The following is a 12,321-nucleotide window of genomic DNA, read 5'->3' as shown; positions in this document are numbered from 1 at the left end:
TGCATTTCATTTATAGGTCATGGTGGAGAGTCACAAATAACAGTCCCATTCCCTAATTTTACATATGCCAAAACTGAGGAACAAAAAAAGGCAAATGACTTGCTCAGCGTCACAGTTTTACTCTCTGATATGGGGAATCTGAGGTACAAAGACTGAATTCTTTGCCCTCCATTACACAAAGAGCTAGAACTGGGCTTAGAATTAAGGGTTTTGGATCCCAGATCTGGTGATGTTTTCTTTGACCACATGGTGACATTTCATCCTTGGAGAAGCCTGAATTGGCTTCCAATCCTGATCATCCTCCTAAATTTAACCATATCTCTTCCCAGGATTGAAATTTCATATTGTGGGGACCCTCATAAGCCTCTAAGAAACTATCTCCTTTGTTAGTTATCAAACATTAAAAAAATACAAGATCTATCTCTTTTCCTGGACTGGCTTTCCATTGCAAGTGACAAAAACTTGTGGCATTTCATGGGTTTTTAAGACTTAGAATAGGCAGGTAGGTGGTGCCATAGTGCCCAGAGTGCCAGGTCTCATCTTCCTGAGTTCAAATCTCACCTCAGATACATACTAGTTGTGTGACCCTGGGCAAATCCCTGTTTGCCTCAGTTTTCTCACATATCAAAGGAGCTGGAGAAAGAAATGGAAAACTAACTGTGTAACTCCAGGCAAGTCACTTAACCCTGTTTGCCTCAGTTTTCTCACCTATCAAAGGAGCTGGAGAAGGAAATGGAAAACTAGTTGTGTGACCCTGGGCAAGTCATTTCATCCCCTTTGTCTCCGTTTCCTCATCTGTCATAGGAGGCAGAGAAGGAAATGGAAAACTAACTGTGTGACCCCAGGCAAGTCACTTAACCATGTTTGCCTCAGTTTCTTCATCTGTCAAAGGAACTAAAGATGATAATGGCCAACCACTCTAGGATCTCTGCCAATAAAATCCCAAATGGAGTCATAAAGAGTCAGGAGAGGACTAAAAATGACTCAACAACTTAGAAGGGGAAGATCTTAGAAATACTCTTGGCAGAGGATCAAAGGAGCATAGGTTTACAGCTCTAGAGACCTTACAGGTCATCTAAGACAACTCCTTTTTAAAGAGAGATTTATTTAGGTTGAATGGGAAGGAGGTAACACACAGGACTAACTGCATCCCTGAACAGAGAAAAGTTCAGGATTTTTACATCCTAAAGGGATGGGGTCTATGTGACTTGGGAAGGAAAGGTGGGGAGGGGGATGAACAATGGGAACAAACGGGGGCTTATAAGTCCATAAATACTTATTGAGGAGCATCCACTATATTCCAGGCACTGTGCTCTGGAGATCCAAAGAACAGTAAAAGACAACCCCAGATCTCAAGAAGCTTATAGGCTCTAAGCAATCACCCTAATGCAAATGTTAATAATATGGAAATAGGTCTTGATCAATGACACATATAAAACCCAATGGGGTTGCACTTTGGCTACTGGAGGGGGTGGGAAGAGGGGAGGAAAAGAACATGATTCATGGAACCATGGAAAAATATTCTAAATTGATTAATTAAATAATTTTTTCAATTAAAAAAAGAAGTTTATAGTCTAAAAACAGAAAGAGCCAATGAGGAAACTGGTGGCTGGAGAGATTCAATGCTTTGTCCAAAGTCACACAGGCAATAAGAAACAGGGCCAGGATGTGAACTGGTGTCTTTTTCCTCCAAACCCAGTGCCCTTTCCACTTTAATATTCTTTCTCTCAGCCCAATAGCTTCATTTTATAGAAGAAGAGATTGAGGAATGGGGAGGGAGAAGAGTAGGGAGCCAACCATAGTCGCACAGATGGTAGGCAGCAGGGCCAGTATATAAATAAACCCAAATATCTTTACTCCAAAAATTCAACACTGGTTATACAATAACATAGCAACTGAAAACGATCCATCAATCAATCAACATTTATTAAGTGTCTACTATGGGCAGCAATTTTGATGCTCAGGGCAGCAATAGACCTTGGGCAAGAATCATGAAAATATCTTTGAATCAACTTTGTAATTCATGATATGACAATATAATACAAGAAATAATGCAATAATACAAAATAGTGCACTACAACTTTGTGGTTCATGATATGACAATCATACCAGAAATAAAACAATCGAGTTCAGTTAAGCAATATGTGGGATTGGTTATTAAAGCCATTATAATTTGCATCCTCTAAATAAAGATGCCCTGAGGATAATGCTCCTGTTGCCCTACCCTACTTCTAACTCCATGCTGCCTCCATCTGCTCAGGCTTCCAATACGACGCTTTCTCCTGCCTGAGAACTCCAGCATCTACTGGCAGCTAAAGTCCGCTAGCATTCTCCCACCACTCAATTTCCCATGACACTCCAACAAGCTGGAAATAGACAAAAAAAAAGCCCTCGGTTTTAGAAATCTTCTTCTAGGCCCATTGCCTGAGTTCCAATAGGCTCAGCATATAATGCTGCAATGTCTGGCATGCATTCCTGTTAGGTGATGACTGATTCATCCATTCTGTTCAATGCATACAGAGTAGGAGAAACTAGCATCTGAGCCAGGACGTTTCATGATTATTTATATTCTGCAGCAGAACATTTGTGATAAGTTCATTTAAAATTATATAGAAAACACTACTTTTCAAGTTCTCCTTTTGGCAGTCCTCTAAATGTCTCTCCCATGCGGAAGGAAACCGGGAAATGTTCACTCTCCCATGCTCCCAATACACTGGGGCAACTCTTTCGTGAATTCCATTTGCTTGGGCTTTTAACAAGAAATGTCTTTTCCACCCTCATTTCATTTGGTTTCTCTAATTTACACAAGACATCCTCCCTCAATGGCTGCACCATCTGTCCCCTGGTTCCTTTACTTCTTCCTCTCCTAACCAATATAAATCACAATGAGGTGGGGGTTTTTTTGCTTCTTTTTTTTTTTTTAGAAAAAATATTAATACAAAAGACAAGTAACTGCAAAGCAAACTGAATTATTGGCTTCATTCCAGATTGCCTCCAATCTTTATTGGGCTACAAATAGATATGTTTACATGGTTATGATGAGAGGTAGGGCAATATAGCTGACAGAGGGCTGACTTCAGAACCAAGACAACCTGGGTTCAAATATTGCCACTGGCACATACCAGTTATGTGACCACACAGGGAAGTCATTTCACCTGTGAGAATTTATTTTCATATACTGTACTAATTCCTAAATATTAGAGAGAATTACTGTGTATTCCTGTGTCTGGGATCTGGGTCACAGATACCATCTGATCTGCTGCTTTTTGCATGTTTCTTGTCCTTGTGGATCTCAAGAAATGTCTTCCTTTTTAACAGAATTTGATTAATAAATGAAGAAAACCAAGGTTTTTTCTTGGCCTTTCCAGCTATGGGATTGAGAAGATATGGAGAGATTGATGGACGACCTCTTAATTAGCTATCACCAATTAAAGATGTCTTGGGATGTTTGAGAGAGGGGCTCAACAATGAGCTCCTAGAAATCTATTTATTAAGCTGCCTGTTCCAGCTCAAATCATTCCAGTCCCCAGAGAGCCATGAAAACCTATATTACTTTATCGATTATGGTGCTGACCTAATCAATAAACTTGATATAATCAATAACCTTATATTCTTACCCAAAAATCAGTCTTTCAAGGTAGTTTTAATTGTAACAAACCTCAGTACCCTAAGAAACTCTCTAGTCATGGTATTCTTGATAACTGGGGACTCCTTTAGCAAGCTGATGAAGTATATGCAGCCCCTTATCCAAATGAGATTGAAATAAAATTAACATAATATTGAAGAAAAAAGATGAAAGAAGAGAAGAGAGGTGGGGAGGGGGGGGAAGAGGAAAACTAATTCATGAAAGTGATATACTAAGACAAGAATTCTATAAGCTTTTCTGGATTGTGGACTCTCACTTTCCTTGGCTGTCTGGTGAAGCCCATGAACCCCTTCTCAGAATAATATTTTAAATACATAAAATCAAACATATAAAATTAAACATGAAACCAATGATATTGAAATACAGTTGCCAAAATATCTTTTTTTTAAAAACAAGTTCTTGGACACCCAGGTTAAGAATCCCTAGACTAATGTATGGATTATTTGCGATTTTTGGTTGCCAAAGATGTATACATACTGACAATCATTTGTATATTTGAAGTAAGTATTTAGATTAGCATAATCAATCTACACACCACTGCATGTTCCTTTCACTTCATTTAGCTCGAGACTATTCACAGCCCCAAAACACTGGATCATATTTTAATAATACTTTAAAGTTTGCAAAGTGATAGATGTGTGTATGTGTGTGTGCTTTCTGGTCATGGTGAGTCATTGGAAGATGTCAACAGTTTTTATTCATTCATTTAAAACATGAACCAAGTTACTTCCCTGGCAATAAGGTCCTGAAAGAGGGACACAGCAGGTCTGTGTGTAGTATTTCTAGGGAGATTAATGGAAGTCAAGCCAAGTTTGGGAGATTAAAGTGACTTTTCATCTTACCTCATGTACTTCTGTCCAACTTGGGAGTTGAAGCACCTCTCCCACACTTTCTAAGAAAATCTACAGAGGAAGAAAATAATTCTGCTTAGTGTGTATCCTTAAGACTCTGTGTAAGCAATATTAGGTAATATCAATCAATAAAGATTTATTATGTGCCAACCCCTGGGCTGGCACAAGGCATATACAAAGATGATACAATTCCTCCTTCTAAATACTAATGAAGGCAATAAATACATACAAAAGTTTATAAAATATAGTTATAAATGCAAATAAAATGTGTAGTTTAAAAACAATATACATTTGGAGGGAGGGAGGTAGGGCACTAGCAGTTGAGGACATCAGAAAAAGCTTCATGAAGAAGATGATACCAAAACCATACCTTAAAGGAGAAGAGGATCTCTGGTGGTGATGGAAAGGAGTATATTCTAGCGTGTCAATAAAATAGGAGTACAACCCAAAGAGATAATAAAGAAAAATACTTGCACAAAAATATTTATAGCCCTGCTCTTTGTAGTGACAAAAAATTGGAAAATGAGGGGGTATATATCAATTGGGGAATGGCTGAACAAATTGTGGTATCTGATGTGATGAAATATTATTGTCCTCAAAGGAATAATAAAGTGGAGGAATTCCATGTGAACTGGAACAACCTTCAGGAACTGATGCAGAGTGAAAGGAGAAGAACCAGGAGAACATTGTACACAGAGACTGATACACTGTGGTACAATTGAATATAATGGACTTCTCTACTAGCAGCAATGCTAGTAGGACAATTCTGAGAGATTCATGAAAAAGATGCTATCCATATCCAGAGGAAGAACTGTGGGAGCAGAAATGCAGAAGAAAAACATATGATCAATCATGAAGTTTGATGGGGTTATGATTGGGGTTTTGATGTTAAGTGTATCACTCTACTACAAATATAAATAACATGGAAATAGGTTTTGAACAATGATATATAACCCAGTATAATTGCTTGTCAGCTATGGGAGGCAGGAGGGAAAGGAGGGCCAGCGTCATCAATAATGCAAACATGGGAAAATATTCTAAATTTAAAAATTAAAAAAAGAAAAATAAGTGTACAAAATAGAAAGAAGGACAGTATTTGGCTGGATTACAGAGTATATGAGGGATAATAATGTTCAGTGAGGTTTGAAAGATAGTTTGGAGGTTGGTTGGACAGCTAGATGACACAGTGGTTAGAGTAGTGGACCTGAAATTAGGAAGACTCATCTTCATAAGTTCAAATCTTGCCTCAGGCACTTAACTATGTGATCCTGGGCAAATCACTTTACTCTGTTTGCCTTGGTTTCCTCATCTGTAAAATGAATCAGAGAAGAAAATGACAAACCACTCCAGTATCTCTGCCAAGAAAACTCCAAATGAAGTGTCATACATGGCTGAAAAACAACTCAACAACAAAGGTTGTGTAAGGCTATTAAAAGCCAAAGTGATGAGATGTAATTTTTTTCAAACACACATGTCAACTTGGTGTTCATTTGGAGGAAAGTAACTGAGATGAAGCTGGTGCTACATGAGGATTATTTGAAGGATCTGAGATGTTTAGTTACAGAATCACAGGATTTTAGGATAGGCAGGGACCTCAGAGTTCATCCAGTCCAACAAATATGGTTTTCAAACTTTTACCTTTTGTCTTAGAATTGGCACTAAATCTTGGTTCCAAGGCAGAAGAGTAAGAAGGACTAGGTCATTGGGGTCAAATGACTTGCCCAGGATCACACAGCTAGGAAGTGTCTGAGGACCAACTCATACAATAAGACAAACCCAACAAGTGGTCTTGCAATCTCTATTTAAAGACCTCCAAGGAAAAAGGGACCCAGCAACCACCAAGGCATGGTATTACAATTTTGAACAGTCTTTTCTGTTAAAAAATTTTCCCCACACCAAGACTATGTTGTCCTCCTAGCAAAACAAAGCTAATTCTTTCTCCACAGGTTCATGTTCAATCATTTCAGTCGTGTCTGATTCTCTATGACCTCATTTGGAATTTTCTTGATAGAAATAGAGGAGTGGTTTACCATTTCCTTCTCCAGCTCATTTTATAGATGAGGAAACTGAGGCAAACAGGGTGAAGTGACTTGCCCAGAATCACACAGTTAATAACTGTCTGAGGCTAGATTTGAACTCACAAAGATGAGTTCTCGACTCCAGGCATGGCACTCCATCCACTAAACCACTTAGCTGCCCTTTCCTAACTCTGAGACCTATGGAATAATCTCCCTCTTTATGTAATGAGTTCCTCATCACTGGTAATCTCTAAGCAAACGGTAGATAACCACATGTCAGGTTTACTACGTAGGTGACTTCTCAGCTCTGATCTCAGAGAATCCTTTTTACTCTAAGATTCTATCATTTTAGTACTTGAGCAATTCTGGACAATTTCGTGTCAGGTCATCCAGAGATATCTAAGTTGTGAAGGTTCATAGAAACCGAGAGGTTGCCTAGCTATTTAGCTTTCAGGTTTCTGAAATACTTTATATGAATTTTGCTTTCAAATTATACCAGATTCTCATTCCCAGAGCTAAGAATTTCTCTTTAAAGAGAAAACCACCTACAAAGCATTCAAGAGGCCACTTCTCTGGTGACCTTAGGACAAATCCAACCAAGTAACTCCCCTGCATAAAAATGTTCAGTAGCTCCATGGGATAGAAAACAAATTTCTCGGTTTGCATCTTCAAGAACTTCACAATCTGACTCTGACTCCTCTTTCTAAATGAATCTATTTCACATTGCTTTCCCTCCCATTCTTTCATCCCCAATCCAATGGATCTAGTTACTGAACCCCAAATGCTTCAGTCCACCTCCTACTCTCATGCCTTATACAAACTGTTTCCCCTCCCTGCTTTGCTCCCAATTCTGGAAAGCTTCTCTCCTCACTTCTGACTTTTAAAATCCCTATTTCCTCTTGAGGTTCAGCTTGTGCCACCCCCTCCATGAAGCCTTTCCTGACCTTCCTTCAGTTGTTACTATAATGGGAGTGCAAAATGTTCCTGCTACTTCCCTCCCAGTAGCATAGAGAGAGAGTAGGGATGGATTAACATTGGTCTTTGTATCCTCGGTGCCTAATACATATGTTGCCTGGCACAAAACAGGTATTTAATAAATCTTTATTATATTAAATTGGATTAGACTAGATTGGATTAGGATGAGTATGGAATGATGGGGAAAATTTGTAACACACTGAATTGCTTGTTGGTTTGGACTGAGGTGCTTGGAGGAAGAAGGGATAGAAGGTGCTCATCCCACATATTGCTTTTGGGAATCAACTTAAGGGAGTTACTCAGTCTGGTATCATGGAAACAGCACCAGACTGAGAAACAAAGCAACAGGGCTTCAGCCCCATGTCTTTTACAATTTGCTCTTGCATTCTCTGTATCTCAGTCTCTCGTTACTTTGTTTTGACCATACAATCTCTAAGGTCACTTAAATACAATCTTTTCATTCTAAAGCCAGCAGGTAGGATGGGAGGCCTTCTCACAAATTCCTGGGTCTGGCAGAATTCCACTTGGGCAGAATTCAGGTTATGGGTGAGGATCACTGACTCCATTTATCAGTGGCTAGATTGTTTGAGTATCTGCCATTTGTTTCTTGACTTCTTTGTTCTTTTTATTCATTTCCCCCATTTTGTCCCCAACAGCGTATTGGCAAGAGTAGTGGCAGCTCAGTGGAATGTTCCCATTATACATGGCTTATGAAATTGATGGTTTTAATTTGCAGCAATTAAATATCTAGCTGCTGCCGCTACAGTATTAGGTGTGAGACAGATTCTTCTCATTAGCAATAAATAAATAACACAACAGGCACTGTTTGGGAGTTGTGAGGAGGAGGAGATGCTGTTTTTCTCTGGGTGTTAAACTCAGAGTTGCCTGTTGTTTGTTGTGCCGGGCTCTTCCCAGAATTATAACTTGGCTGGAATGATTTTGTAGATGTTTCCCACCTGGGTTGCTTCTTGGAAGATACACCAGGGCATAAGGCAGCATCAGCCAATCAGCAAATATTTATTTATCAAGTACTCTGCAAAAGGCATTTTTCCCCCACTGAGAATTCTACATTGGAAGAATTCAATAGATATTAATTAAGCACCTTCTGTAGACCTGGAACTGTCCTTGGTACTAGAAATACACATTTATACAAAAAATACAAATGGAACCCTTTCTAGCTTCAAGTTGTAGACCTCTGATCCTATTTTCTGATCTGATGTTGTCATAATTGGTGAGAGCCCTCTATATCTAGCTAGTCTCAGGTTCCCAGACATTTTCCTATCTTGTATAAGTAATCCTCTCCACTCTCCATTCACACTCTGACCTCTTACAATAAATAAAGACCACCATGGTTTCTGGAAGGCCATGTCGATGACCCTCCCCCCATGTAAAGAATCATTAATCTCCCCTGTGACTCAGGAATTCTTAGCTGTTTTTGTGTCAAAGGAATCTTTGAAAGTCTGATGAAGTCTATGAATTCTGCCTTGAAATGCATAAAAATGAAAAGGATTACAAAGGAATCCAATTAGATAGAAATACAGTGACCAAAATATTTTTACAGACAAGTTCATGGGCCCCAGGTTAAAAAATCCTGTTGTTTGAGAATTTCCCTGTATATTCACTTCAGAGTATACATAATCTGTTAGCACAAAAATCAGAATTGGGAAAACTGGGCTCCTAGTCCTAAATGGAAAAAGCCTTCCCTGGTTGCCAACTTTCTTCTCTGTGCTATTTCCCCCACATTAGAGTATAATTGGGGGAAATGAGAGCAAGGACCATCTTTGCTTTTTTCTTTGTGTCTCTGGCATTTGACACAGTTAATGGCATATAGTAAATGCTTTAAAAATATCTTTTTATTCATTCAAAGGCAAGTAATGAAGAGTTAGCCTGAAAAGAAATTTCTCTCTACCAGCCTCTGAAGATGAAAAAAAAAATTGTTAGCTTTAAACAGGAGACTTACACTGTAATAAGCCCTTTGAAAGTTAAGCCAGCCTGGTGTGTTGATGTACAAATGGTGCATGGAAATATATGGAAATGGGTCTGACAAGTCATGTTTTGTGCCACCTATAAAGAGATCTCTGTTTTCCCCTAAGCAGACGTCAGAAATCTCTGCTGCATTCCTCTCAGTAGAGGCTGCCTTGGTAATGAATCTTCCCAGCATGGCCCCTCTCTGATGGAGCACTCAACAGCCATCAGACTTGGTTTCTCCAGTAGCAAACACAGAGAAAGAGAATTTCAAAGTTTTTGAGTCTTATGATGGTTCAGGGTTAGGAAGGAGGGGATGTCGTTTATTCCACTAACAAGGAAAAAACTTTTAAAAACATTCTCATCTCTAATGTTCCTTGACAGGTTACTATGATCTTCAAACCCTTCACTGCCTGTCCTACATACAACACAAGAAAAGTCTTATACCCTTGATTCCAGAGTACCCTAAATATTTCCAAATACTAGGATCAGAAAACTTAAAATTGGAAGGGTTTCTTCCTATCACTTCTTTTCACAGGTGGAGGATTATGGGTGTGGAACACTTCATAGAATAATATCAAACTTTTTTTAGTGATGGTTCATTTCCATCAGCTATGATTTTTTTTCTTTTTAATGAAGTGTGGTTCTTTTGGAAGGGGAAGGACATTTTGGGAAATGTAGATGATATAAAGACAGTAATATATATGTATGTATATATATATATATATATATATATATATATATATATATATATATATAGTTTTTGTTGTTGTTTAGTTGTTTTTAGACACATCGTTGAGATCCCTTTTGGGATTTTCTAGATGAAGATCCTGAATTTCCTTCTCAATTTCCTTCTCCAGCTCAATTTATAAATTAAGAAACTACATGTAAAACCCAGTGGAATTGTTCACTGTCTATGGGAGTGGGATGGGAAGAGGAGAGGAAAAGAACATGAATCATGTAACCATGGGAAAATATTCTAAATTAATTAATTAAATAAACTTAAAATTAATTAATTGATTAAGAAATTGAGGCAAATAGAATTAAGTGACTTGTTCAGTCATACTTCAAGTATCTGAAGTCAGATGTGAACTCAGTTCTTATTGACTCCAAGCCTGGCACTCTATCCACTGCACCATCTAGCTCTGTGTGTGTGTGTGTGTGTGTGTATGTACATAGACACACACACATATATAGGATATATTTATATATATATGTATATATATACACCTATACACACATATATATAAAGTTGTTGAATTGAATTGAAACTACACACTCCAAATCTTTCCAAACAAGGAATATGCTGACAGTGTAATAGTAGTAGTGTAGTAGCTCAGCTAACTAGACTCCAGGAGTGATGGCCTGCTCTAAGTCTGAAGTTGTTAAAGAATGTTGATTATGAGACTTCAGTTTCTCAATTGAATTTTCTTCTTAATTTTTTCAGGTTCCTTGGATGGAGAGAAGTAAGAATTACTAAAGGAGCCCAGATGGGATTTAGGTGACTCTCTTCTACTTCAAGTATCATCATTTCTTTAATGTGACTATTGCCTCCTCCAAGTCATGTCAAAGACCTCATATAGCTTAGGAGATGGCCTTAAAGAGTTTCTGTGGCCAAAAAAATACTTTGCCGTCCTCTAGACCTTTAGACCTTCATCTAGACTGGTCAAACTCATGTCTTCCTGACTCCATATCTAGCACCCTAGCTACTTTGCCATCTGACTATTTAAGTCTCTTTTCCATGTTTATTCTCACATAATAGATACAATCAATTGAAAGGCCCACATTCAAAGCCTTTCCATTTTAGCAGCTTGTATTCTGCTGATACAGCTCCCAAGAATCCAATGCCTCCTCCCCATACAAACAAGATTCTCAGAATCACACAGAACCTCAGTGACCAATTCCAGAAAACCATGCCCAAATAAGAATCACCATATCTTCAATATTCCTGAGGAAGAGAGTGGTCAATCAAGCTCCTGATGAAAATCTCCCAAATTGGGGGGGGGGGCATGGAAACTATGTCTCAAAGCAACAGAATCCACTTTAAACTAGTTCTGATTATTATAAAATTTTGTTTTGGTTCAGAGGAAGAAACTGAAGGTGTAACATCAAGTCTAAATCTGCCTGTTCTCAAGTTCCAACCAACTTACTCCTAGCTCTGCCCTCTGGGATCAATCAAATAGAAATCTAATAAAGAAGGTAGCTAGGTGGCTCAGTGGATTGAGAGTCAGGCCGAAAGACAGAAGGTCCTGGATTCAGATCTGACCTCATACACTTCCTAGCTCTGTGACCCTCATCAAGTTACTTGATGACCATTGCCTAGCCCTTGACACTCTTCTTTCTCAGAACCAATAGACAATATTGATTCTAAAACAGATGGTAATGGTTTAAAAAGAAAAGAACTCTATTGGACCAGAGTACAGATGTAGGTGGAGATTTAGAAGCCTATTTGATACAGAGCCCACTTTGGTAGGGTTATAATGTGCTTTAACTTCAATATGTATATATATCTCCTCTCTGCAAAAATCCCAAGGCCACACATAGTTTATTCCCAAATATAGTCAGTTTCAACATGGTGGCCCACATGGAAGAAGCTTTACCTCAGTGAAATTGAAGGCAGTGTCCTCTGAGAGAGACTCATTGGGTAAGCTGACTGACATGTTTTGAAGGTAGCTCAACATGTTTTCTGCATGTTCAGAATGACCTCTTTGTTCAGTTAGGTTATTTATGATGGGACAATAGACATCAGTGGAGACCTAGAAAACAGAAAGACAAGATATTATGAATCCTTCTTCTAAAAATTCTATCCATAGCCTTCTATAGAAAAATTGGACTTCTCCATTTGTGAGACTGGCTCTTCATGTCC

General features: G+C 38.5%; 1 protein-coding gene across 1 annotated transcript in view; it reads right to left on the bottom strand.

Moving 5' to 3' along the window:
- ADGRD1 (adhesion G protein-coupled receptor D1) overlaps nt 1-12,321 on the bottom strand; it is a 505,347-nt gene that overhangs the window by 445,790 nt on the left and 47,236 nt on the right. The window contains exons 8-9 of the mRNA XM_056820949.1: nt 12,056-12,211; nt 4,489-4,548 (exon numbers count right to left, since the gene is read on the bottom strand). Coding sequence (XP_056676927.1) covers nt 4,489-4,548; nt 12,056-12,211 — 216 coding nt within the window. The remainder of the gene's footprint in view (nt 1-4,488; nt 4,549-12,055; nt 12,212-12,321) is intronic.

The sequence above is a fragment of the Monodelphis domestica genome, chromosome 3 (genome assembly GCF_027887165.1).
Source record: "Monodelphis domestica isolate mMonDom1 chromosome 3, mMonDom1.pri, whole genome shotgun sequence".
Classification (NCBI taxonomy): Eukaryota; Metazoa; Chordata; class Mammalia; order Didelphimorphia; family Didelphidae; genus Monodelphis; species Monodelphis domestica.
The sequence above is the reverse complement of the archived record's forward strand: the minus strand, read 5'-3'. Positions and strand labels throughout refer to the sequence as shown.